Source organism: Ceratotherium simum, chromosome 3, assembly GCF_057802395.1.
Source record: "Ceratotherium simum simum isolate JZ-2026a chromosome 3, ASM5780239v1, whole genome shotgun sequence".
In the NCBI taxonomy this organism is placed as follows: Eukaryota; Metazoa; Chordata; class Mammalia; order Perissodactyla; family Rhinocerotidae; genus Ceratotherium; species Ceratotherium simum.
This window is the reverse complement of record NC_141902.1, coordinates 66,159,828-66,171,897: the sequence shown is the minus strand read 5'-3', so window position 1 is coordinate 66,171,897 and position 12,070 is coordinate 66,159,828. Positions and strand designations below refer to the sequence as shown.

At 40.4% G+C, this 12,070-nt stretch overlaps 1 protein-coding gene across 1 annotated transcript in view; it reads right to left on the bottom strand.

Moving 5' to 3' along the window:
* The window catches only part of REC114 (REC114 meiotic recombination protein), a 77,472-nt gene extending 71,274 nt beyond the window's left edge, over positions 1-6,198 (bottom strand). Inside the window, exon 1 of the mRNA XM_004421786.3 lies at positions 6,040-6,198. Within this exon, the coding sequence (XP_004421843.1) occupies positions 6,040-6,198 (159 nt within the window). The remainder of the gene's footprint in view (positions 1-6,039) is intronic.
* Positions 6,199-12,070: the final 5,872 nt, after the last annotated feature.

Here is a 12,070-nt window from a genome sequence, read left to right as displayed (position 1 = left end):
GTCCCTCAGAGCCAATCTTAGTCCTAACTAATACAAAATACAACCTGTTAACTCTTCAAAAAAAGCAAGCTGCATGAAAGAATAATAAATCTTGATGATACCCCTACATCTTCATAAAAGAAGATACCAATGTAGGAAGTTAGCAGTGTACAGCAGAATGAGGGCTGGCTTGAGGAAGACCTGAGTTTTCAAATCAGTTCTTTCACTTCCTTTGGCAAGCTATTTAACCTAGCCAGGCCTCAGCTTCTAGTCTATAAAATGGTAATAAGATCTAAAGAGTTGTGAGAATCAAATGGGAAGATGTGAAAATACTTTATAAATTGCAAAGCACTATAAAGTATCAGTATTACTTTGTCAGTTGTCCCCTTCTCCACCTTTCCCTCAGAATTGGGGCATGAGGATGGATTACAACACATAGACAAACCTAAAGAGTCCTCCCAGAGATTTGATTCATTAGGTCTAGTGCAGCAACCATGAATCTGCATTTTCAACAAGCACCCCAAGAGAGTGTCCACAGTCTGCCCACTACACCTTGAGAAACACTGCTCTAGTGATCAGGCCCCACCTATTCTTCTAATCCTGGGCTCAAGTGCCCCAATATTTTAAGACCGTGCTGAAATACAAGGACAATTCCATAGTCTCTCCAGTACCTAACTGAATGCCAAGTACCCAGTAGATAATTTAATAATATTTTGTTGAATTGATGAACTGAAGTGGAAAAAAACAAAGTGGAACAGAATCAAATGACCCACTACAGACTTCCACTCCTAGCCAACATAAAGTAGCAGGGACTGAATTTACCTCTAAAACAATGAAAAACTGGATCAACTAAACAACTAAAATAACTGCCTGAAACAACTAAAAAACCGGACAACTCCCAACTCCTGCAGAGACGTCTCCTCAAATCTTCAGCATATATGTGTGAGCAAACTACTGGAGGCTGGGCAAAGAACCACCTGAAAGGATTTAAGGGAACAATCCCGAGAGCTCATACAGGGCAGGGAAGAGGGCCTGTTCTCATCAGCCAGAGTGGAAAAACTCATAATTTTCAGGGTATTGGGCAAAGTACTCTGAAGAGTTTTGCCTCAGGAGTGGGAAAAAACTAGCTCTAGATCAAATGCTTCTCTGGCCCCACCTGACAAAACTTAAAAGCAAGACTTGAAAGAATCAAACTGTTTCCAGATAACTTCGCCCAGAATAAAAGCTCAAGAATATTTATAGGAATACAAAAGTATCCTACACCCAACAGGGTAAAATTCACAACATCAGGCATCCAATCAAAAATTACCAGGCAAAGAACTACTATTCTACTATTTTTAAAAATAATTTTCTTGGGGTTTTACTAAATCTTAAATTATCCTTAAAAACAAAATACTGTCATTTTTATCATCTCACCCTGTGTGTTAATCTCAAAATTCCTCACCCATATAACTGAACTGCTATTCCCCATATGAAATATTAATACTTCTAAGACAAACAGCATAGTAGTTAAAACCACAAGCTTTGGACAGGAAAATCAGGGTATGAATTCTTTTTTCTCACTTATTATCTCCATGTTCCTGGGCAAGCCACTGAACCTGAGTTTTACTTCACTTATCTATAAAACGGGTATAATAATATTTGCTTCATAGGGCTGCTGTAAGAAATAAACCAAAGTAAACAATAAATAGTAGCTATCGTGTCATAATTATCAGTAATTATAAGAAAAGTTCAGAGAAGTTACTACACACTCGGTCAAACACTTACTGAGCACCTATCCCATGCTAGGTAATATGTAGGCACTAGGAGTATAAAGAAAAAAAGGAGTTAAGAAGACCCAAAGTATGGGGCCAGCCCGGTGGTGTAGCAGTTAAGTTCACACGCTCTGCTTCAGCGGCAGGGGGTTTGCAGGTTCGATCCCGGACGCAGACCTACGCACTTATCAAGCCCTGCTATGTTGGCATCTCACATAAAGCAGAGGAAGATGGGCACAGATGTTAGCTGGAGGCCAATCTTCCTAAGCAAAACAGAGGAGGATTGGCAACAGATGTTAGCTCAGGGCTAATCTTACTTAAAAAAAAAAAAAAAAGACCTAAAGTACACCTTATGTTGAATTCACATTTAAAAGTTCATTTCAAGTACAAACTCCATATTCTATTTCTTAATTTCTAAGTAGGGCAATTATTTTAAGTTCCTCCTATAAAAATTAGAGGATGACTTTTTTCCCCTTTGAAAGGAAAAAATAAGAAGTTGTCAGGTTCAACCAATTAGGGCACATCCGAGAAATCCTTGCAATCTGAAAAACGTGGTAAAACTTTAATTTAAAAGCAACCTGCAATTAACATCACCTTTCAAAATTATTCTCAAATTAGTAGACTAAATTATATCCAGACATAAAATACATAAAATGGACCAATCTGTTATTATGCTAATCTTTTCAGAAAGCCTGGGCTAACAGATGTAAGGAATTAAAATCAAGTTCAAGTTTGTATTTCATTTGCTCATTCCACTTAAATGACAGATGGTTTAAATATTAACCCGATTAATAAAATATTTGAATATTCATTATGAATCTGATTGCCTTGCCTCATAACTCCATAAATTCATTTCATTAATTTTACTACTATATGGTGGCCCATTTCATTAAGGTCTTCTGAACTCTTACCTCTCAAAGTGTGGTCCTAGAATCAATAGCATCAGCATCACCTGGAAGCTTGTTAGAACTACAGACTTTCACCCCCCATACCAGACCTACTGAGTCACAATATGCATTAAAAAAAAAATGCTCAAGTGATTTCTATGTACGTTGAAGTCTGAGTAGCACAGTTCTAACCTGTTGATTTTTTTCACATTTTTTTACAGTGTTACAAAAAGTTTACTTGCTTCCAAATTGTGGTTATTTATCTCCAGATAGTGACTTTTAATAAGAATAATTCAATTCAGACAAATAAATCAAATCAATATAGATATATATTAGATATTCTATATATAATACTTGTATCTCAGACTTGAACTTATCTCTCAACTAAGACTTCAAGTCTTAGAAGTATTGTTGTACTATATATTTTTTCTCTTGAGTTGAGATTTTTGCTTTAGCATGTGGCCATTGTGATGAAAGTCTTCTCTATTAAACAACTATATAGAACAGTACTAGGAGATTAGATTCTCCCCACGATTTCAGAAAAAAAAAATTTCAAAATAGGTTCCACCAAGGCTGAATTTGAAAGTTCCCTGGAGAAAAAACGATCAGAATGACTCTATCCTCCACGATAATACATTTTTATGCTTTCCCTAACATATTTTTTACTGCACATACCACATATTTTTAAAATAAGAAATTCACATGGGACTTAAGTGCAGTTCTTTAGACGGCTCACCTTTTATTATTACTATTGCACAACAGTCACACTGCTCATAAAATAGAACAAATTTTGTCTTCTCCTTGGTTTTTCAAAAAAAAATGACCGACCTAGGCTGAAACTGATCACAGCAGGTAGGATGGTTCGGTACAGATTCAAAGGAAGGTACAAATGTTCAGTTTTCAAAAGCACTGCAAAAGCCAACCTCATCTCTTGTCACTGTAGCCGTGGCTTCATGCCAAACATTTGAAAACTGTTGAAAAGTGCCGTTCCGTATAAGCAATTATGAAGAACTTTGCAAAGAGAAGGAAAAAAAAATTGTATTAACAGTCAACTCCTTAGAATGGTCAAATGTCCATGGCCTCTGGGTTGCAGGATAAGAATCTAAGAGTTAGCCAGCTGCATCTGAGCCAATGCACCCAACACTCATGCCTTAGGAGAAAGGGTTTAAAGGGTGTTAAGAGAAGGTATCAAGGAACCTGTTGGGAAGTCTCAAAAATTAAATATGTCCTCAAACACCCCCAGTTTTTTATAAGATCCTATTATAGATTAGTCATCCTTCAATTTAACTCTGTATTCACCCCATTTTGCATTTGTAACCTATATAGTTTCTCAGGATACAGGGTTCCATGAGTAAACTAGGTATTTAATGCGTTTTTTACATTCCTAGATCCACTGATTTCAAGAAGTAGTGCCCCTAGCTCTAATATTCTAGAATCTGGTGAAGAATTCATTATGCCCCATCCTCACATTCACAGCCAAGGCTCTCGGAAGAACTGTCTATGCACATCAGCTCCGTTTCCTCACCTACCAGTCACTCTTCAACCCACCCCTATCTGGCTTCCACCCCCTTCACTTCACTGAAACTTCTCTTGGTAAAGACTATAAGGACCTTCATGTTGCTAAATCCAATGTACACCCCTTAGTCATCATTTTTCTTCACTTTGTGGCATCACTCAACAAAGTTAATTATTCTCTCCCTCTTGAAATAACTTTCCGTAGCTTTGACAGACCTGCTTTCTCCTGGGTGCCTTCCAACTCTCTGGCTCTTGTCAATCTTCTTCAGGGACTCTGTCTCCTCTACCTGACCTACAAATGCTGGACTATCTAGAATCTCATATAATCTCATAACTATAAGTATCATCTTCATGCTGATGACACACCTTCATGCTGATAATACATTTACATCTCCAGCTCAGATCTTTCTTCTGAGTCTAGGCCAGTATATCCAACAACCATATCTCCACCTGGATGCTTCATAAACACATTTAAACTCAATACGTCCAAAACTGAAGTCTTGGATCTTTCATTCCTCCTCCAATGTCTCCTATTCCCCAACCATCTACTCAGCTGCTCCTGCTAGAAACCCAGAAGTCCTTGACTCTCACCACTCATATCCAATCAATCTCCAAGTCCAAAATATAGCTTTAATACGTCCCGTTTCCCCATCTCTCCTGCCATCCTCCCCTGCTCCCTGCCTTCAGGTCCAAGTCATTATCATCTCTTGCCTACCACACTGCAATAGCATTCTAAGTGATCTTCCTGAATCTACTCAAGTTCCCCTCCAATTCCATCTCCACACTTCAACCAGACTTATCTTTCAAAGATGAAAATGCTCCTACTTAGAACCATTTAGTGGATTCCTATTGGTTTTAGGATAATGTTCACAAACATTATCCTACCTCTCCGAACAATCTCATCTCATACTATTGCTCCTTTGTTCCCTAAGCACTAGCCTTACTCTTTTTCTCCGTACATTACCCATGCTGAGGTTTTTCTAGGTGCAGGGCCTTTGTACATGTTGCATCGTCTACCTGGAATATTTGTTCTCTTTCTTTTACTCTTCTCCTACCCAATGCTGCCCAAACCACACCAACATACACATGCACGTGCATAATCCAAAATCTCAGGGTCCACATCCAACAGTCAAACCAGATCACAAGGAACTGAATGACTAGCAACGCTTGGCGTTAAAACATACCACCAGAACAAAAAAATAACAACTTTATACAAGGTACTGTTTTAGGTGATTTTTATATATTAACTTATTCAATCTTCGCAACAATCTGATGAAGTAGGTACTATTATTATCTATATTTTAAGATAAGGTAAATAAGGTACAGAGAGGATAAGTAACTTAACCAAGGTCATTGAAATACAGTGGCAAAGCTAGGATTCAAATTTAGTCCTCGTTCTGTGTGTGCTTGACTGTTCCCAGCATGACAACTTGGATATGGACTATTCAACCCTTCGTTCCACAGAAGGGATGTGGAACTGGTTTACATAATTATATAGTTATTTGGATAAATACTATATACTCCACTAGACTAAAAACATAAATGAGGGTAGGGACCGTGTATATCTTGTATATCCTGTTCACTCATATATCCCCAGCACCCTGAATAAAATCTCACACATAATTGATGCTCAATAAATATCTGTTGAATATATGAAGGTTCATTACTCCCTTGTATAATTATTTTGAACACGTCCTGGGTCTTCATAAATATAAATATATAAAAATATATATTTTTTTTCTTATGATAACTGTCGCCTGATTATTCCTGTCAGTCCCTTGGTGTCCCCTCCTCCTGTCCGCGTGGCATTCGGGTCCCAGGCCCTACGTGGTGGCTGCCCACAGTCTTCCCTCCCTCCCTGCGGGGATGAGCGCCTCGCGGCCTTTCCTGCCCTCAGTCCTCACCTTCCACGTGGGAGAAGAGGCTGTCCCAGGTTCCAGGCCAGGCCCAGGCGACTCCCCAGTGCCCGAGGGCATGAAGCGACCATACCGCTGCAGAGGCCACTGTGCCGCACCTCCACCAGGAAGATCAAGGCCCGCCTGCTCTTTTCCCGCCTCCGCCATCTTGGGCCTCCGGGAGCGCAGCCGGCGGGCACCTGCCAATCGGCTCAGCTAACCAATCAGGAAACGAGGTGACCCAAGGCCCACCTTCCCCTTAAGCGGAAGCTAAGGCATGGGCCCTGAAGACTCCTGCAGGGGTCTGGTCGGGTTGTGGGCCTGTCTCTGGACGTTGGGCGCCTTCTTTTCCGGATGGGCAATGTGGAGACAGTAACTTCCACCTTGAAATGGGGCTGTGACGCTTATAAATGGTAGTTGGTCTAGCCTCTGTAGGCTTCGGGCCCTCACCTCTCCTCAGGCAGCCCATATCATTGTCCAGCTGCTCTGATTGAGACATTTCCGAAATCTGGCTGACTGCTTGTGACTTCTACACGCTGGGACTGGGCTGGCTTTCGAGGCTGCCTAGACAAGTGTGTTTCCCTTCCTAACGGCAGCCTTTCAGATGACAACGTCCCTGCCCACCTCAAACCCACCACAACAGAGCCCCATTTGCATCCACTATTCAGGAAATAGGGTTATTTCCTCATCATCCTGTGGCTCCCTGGACATACTCCCTCCAGACCATCAAGTTTTCTCCAAAAGAGAGGAGCAAATGGGTGGGGGGCTGCCAGCAATAAAAGGTGTGCCTCAATTAAACTGCAGGTGCAACGAAATGACAGGTCTGGGTGATTTATAGTCAACAAAGCACCTCGACATCTATTTCATTTGTCCTCCCAATAACCTTGTGGTGAATTAAAGAAGCAAAACAGAGATTACCCCCATTGAAGAGATGGAGGCAAAATGAGGTCCTGAGAGTAGAAGCGATTTGTCCGAGGTTATACAGCCAGAGTAGAACTCTGGATTTCACAGTCTCTCCATGTGTCTACCCTACCCGCAAAGAATTTAGGTAGTCAGTCTGTCAAATCAGAAGCAACGTATATGGATGGAGGCTATGTTAACCGAACACATAAAATAGAGTTATAATACATCAATTTTTAAAACTATGCATGTCAAAGAGTATTAAAAGCATAGGTAACGGTTGGATACGTGGTAATTTATTCACTCTACAAAGCATGGATTAATTATCTATAGTGTGTAGCTATGCTAGTCACCATAGGGGTTACAGAAATGGGTGAGGCATGCATCTTCACCTTCTAGGACCTCAGGATCTAACAAGGAAGACAAAGAGAGGTACCCATGATACCTGACAGTTAATGCCATGTGAAATGTACAAACCATGTGTTCTAAGGATTCAGATGAAGTAAAAATCTAGCAACAGGAATGGCAGTGGCATTTCAGTCCTAACTTGAGAGATGAGAAAAAGTTTCCCAAGGGAAGATGGAAGAAATTGGTATTCCATGTGGAGGGCAAGTTGAGGAGCAAAGTTGCAGAGATTGGGATGGTGACATAACCAGGCAGAATGCTAGGTTTTTTAAGGAAGATGAGGAAGGACACAAAGGTGAGTTGGGCAGAAGAGCGCTAAACAGCAGCTAAATTTTACTTGGTAGGTGGTGAGGAGTGTGGAAAATTTGCATTTGGGAATGACACTGTCATAATGGTGGCCAGGCAGGCTAATCTTTCAGGGACATATAGAATAACTTGCATTCAAGGCAAGGGATATTTGTTACTTATCTTTTCATTATTCCAGTAGAGCTTGAAGGGGTCAGATTTCAGAAACTGCTTCTGAAGGTCCTTAAATGATACAGCAGTACTGCATTTAATATAGTAGTAAATGGTTAGAAACTTGGTTTGAATCCCAGTTCCGCCACTTACCAGCTATGTGACCTTGGGGAAGTCACTTAACTTCTCTGTAAAATAGGGTTAGTAAATATCTACCTTACAGGGTCATAGGGAGGATACAATAAGATCATATGTGGGGAAATACTTAGTAAATTACAAAGCAGTACACAAGTGGATACTTTCTATTTGCAGAGTTAAAGTGACTTTCTGTGGGCTCCCTATAGGCAGGAGAGTGGGAGTGGGATCCTGACATTCGGTCTCAGAGGCGCTCCCTTCCAGGTCCAGGGCTGCGGATGCTGTCAAACTCCCGTCACAGAAGCAGATGGTGCTCACAGTTGGGACCCTGTCAGTGCCCAAGGACACACAGGGCCCTGCTGGGTTCCCACCTGTAAGCTCCCTTCCCAGACAATGCACCTGTGCTCAAGCTTCTGGGGCCACCAGCGTTTGCCAAGAACCGATCATGTCTGCAAAGGGAGATGTGATAAAGCCACAGCTCAATGCACAGCAGCTCTTAAACACCTATGATATTAACAAATGTGAACATTCAAGAGGTCCCAGACGCTATACTAGGTGCTGGGGATACAGTAAAGAACAAAACAGCTGTGGCATCTGCCATCCTGAAGCTTACAGTCTAGTTGTGGGGTGGGGGGGCGGGTGGCAGGGGGCAGAACACTGAGCAAATTACTCCAAATTTTTCATGGCCATTGTGTTTTCTTTTTTAAAGATAAATTTATAATATTTATTAAGTTATTTTATATGATAAAAAATACAGATCTTACATGTTCAATTAAGCAAGTTTTGACACTTATATACATTCATGTAACTACCATCCAAAACAAGATATAGAACATTTCCAAAAGCCCCAACTTCTCTTAGGAGTGCCTCCTTCCAGTCACTCCCCAACACCCAAGGGCAACCATTGGTCTGGTTTTTAATCATTATAGCTTAGATTTCCTGTTCCTGGAGTTAATATATATAAAATTGTACAGAATATACTGTTTTGTATCTGCTTCTTTTGCTCAGTGTAATTTTATCTTTTTCTTTATCCACGTTGTTGTGTATATCAGTAGTTCTTTCCTTTTTAGTGCTGAATAGCATTCTATTGTATGATTATATCGCAATTTGTTTGTTCTTCACCTGTTGATGGACATTTGCGTTGTTTTCTGTTTGTTTGTCTTAAGCTCTTATGAGCATTTTTGCACCAGTCGTTTTTGTAGATGTGTGCTGTCCTTTATCTTCAATATATACCTAGGAGTAGAATTGTTGGGTTCCAGAGAGATACATGTTTAACCCTATAAAAAACTGCCAAAGAGTTTTCCATAGTGGTTGTACCATTTGCACTCCTACCAGCTAAATATGAGATTTCCAGTTGTCCTTGCTGACATTTGCATTGTCAAGTCTTTTTAGTTTTAGCAACTCTGGTGGATATATAGTAGTATCTCATTTTGGTTTTAATCGCATTTTTCTGATGATGAGTATTGTTGAGCCTCATTTCAAATGGTTTACTGGCCATTGTGTATCTTATTTTATGAAGTGTCTGTTCAAATCTTTTGCCAGATATACATATTGAAAGTATTTTTCCCACTCTATGACTTGCCTTTTCATTTTCTTGACTATGTTTTTCAAGGACCAGAAGAATTTAATTCTGAATGAACTATAATTTATTAATTTTTCAGGTGCTTTTTTTTAGTGCTTTTTGTGTCCTGCCCCAGAAATTTTTGCCTATACCATAAGGTTGTGCACCTATTTTCCTATGTTTTCTTCTAGAAACTTTTTGGTTCTAACTTTTACATCTAGGCATATGATCCTCCTTGCATTAAATTGTTTGTGTGAAATGAAGTAGGAACTAATGTTCATTTTTTTACATATGTATATACAATTAATGTTACACAGGAATAGCCCTCAACCAATGCCTGATGGAAACTGACATATAAATATCCCAATTTCCTCACTCTTTAGGTGGGATAACTCCAAGATTTGTGGTTTACCCTGTTTCCCAGAGTTTTCTTGTGGGATCAGGCTCCAGTCACTCATGATGTAACTTGCTTGGTAATGATTTTTTTTTAGCTAACTTCTCTTCCCTGTCTCCCTCCTCTACCAGTATTTCCTAGGATCACCTCTCAGATAAATTACTTGCACTTGAATCTTTGCCCAAGGTCTGCTTCTGGGAGAACCCAAACTAAGACAGTGACAGATAAAGCAGACAGTGTCCTGCCTTCATGTATTTAGCTATAATATAGTTACATACAAGAAGATGGTACAAAAGGCATTAAGAGCAGGGAGAAGTCCCTCTCACATCCAAAGCAGACCCTCTGATGCCTTGCTGACCAGCAGCAGCAGAACAATAGCATTTGTGATCAGGACTAATGAATGACAGGTGTCTATGAGCTAATACAGCCCCCTCTTAAGAGACTGTTACCAGTTAAAGAAAACAAACTAGCCCCTCAAGTTAAAAAAACGGTTATTTATTTCACTGAGCATTTTTTGATCCCATATCCTTTTACTATGTAACTCTATTTTACAGGTGGCATAAATGACAGAGAGAGGCTGGCTGCATGAGTAGTGAGCATCATTGTTGGAGGCAGGCTGCAGGACTGATTTTGGAATCCCAGATCATCCCTTTCAAAGCAGACCAGGGACTCCAGATATTCCCTCTCTCTAGGATATCGAGTCAGCAAAGAAAATGATGGCTTCAGTCTCCTTGGTCTCCTAGATGATAGAGAAATATGCACTTTTGCTCTGCCTGCCATGTCCCTCAGCAACAGCTGTGGGACCATGCAGAGTGACTGAGAACTGCAGGGCACTGCTGGTGGCTGTGGGGTTTCCCAGAAAAGCCCTGTTTGCATCAGTCAAGCCAGATGAGGTGTCTCCATGATGTCAGACCTGGGGATGCTGTGTAAGAAGGGGATGTTTCCATGGCACTCTACACTCACTGCTAGAAAGCAATTATTTTCAAGTTTCTACTCTGTATCTTTCACGTGCAAAAACGAACTGCTCCATTTCAGCTAATTGAGGGATTTCAGTGTGACTGGGCACAGACAATCCCAACCTGTTCACAGGCTGCTGATTACTCGCACAACATGAAGAGAGATTAACACTGAATTTTCCATTTATTAAAAACACAGAGAATAACAAGCTAGTAAAAAATGTTTGCCAGCTGGTAAATTTGGGGGCACATTTTATAAAGCTGGATAGAGTCAGAAATAGGAACTTCTAGCAAACCCTAAGGAAAGACGATGAACTCACACCTTGAAGAGAGGGATTATGTTTTGCTTATGTTGGAATCCAGAGATCCTGGCACATGGTAGGTTCTCAATTTTTTTTAACGAAAGGATTGCAAATTTTAATATGGAAGAAAAAAAGGGATACTTTAAAAATCACTTTAAGGCTATAAAGGGCTAACATTGGGGAAACAGTTAATAATTCTTTCCCATCCTTATCTCCACACAAATTGGAAAAGAGACACATCTTCAGCCATATCATAAAGAATTGTAGCTAAAGCTAAGGAAGAAATTTCTATTTCTCAAAATCTTAGTCTGATAGCTGGTATGTTCGGGAAATTTATAACCCTGAAGCCTACAAATACGTAGTCAAATACACATACACAGGAAGCATAGGAAGGAACACAGACAGGAAGATCTCCTTGAAGTCTCTTCCAATTTGATGCATCACTTATTCCATCATTTGTTGCCTGACCCAGGAGAAGTCATTTGACCCACCTCTGTAGAGTGAGGCTGCGGTATTTGCAGTTTACGCCTCAGAGGACAGATGAGAGCATTGTAAAGAAAACGCTTTGTGCTGGAGGGTGACTCAGCAGAAGCATTTTGGAGCTTAGTTGTTGGAAATATTTTGAATAATTGAGCCTGCAGCCGTTGCGACACACCTTCTACAGATGCTAGGTTAGGACTGGCAGAGGCTAGGATGTCGAAGTTTTAGGGGGACCCCAGGGAACAGTCAGGACTGCTGGCACTGTTTCCTCACACCAAAGCCTTCAGCCCTGAGTGCATCACAATATGTTTCCAAATGACAAACAATCCTTTCCCCAGGGAATAATTCTAACAATAAATTGAGACACTCAGAGGAACAGCGAAAAATTTTTTTTTGAGTGGTCATGTGAGTTCAACTAATTTATTCGCTCATTTATTCAGCAAGCATTTGT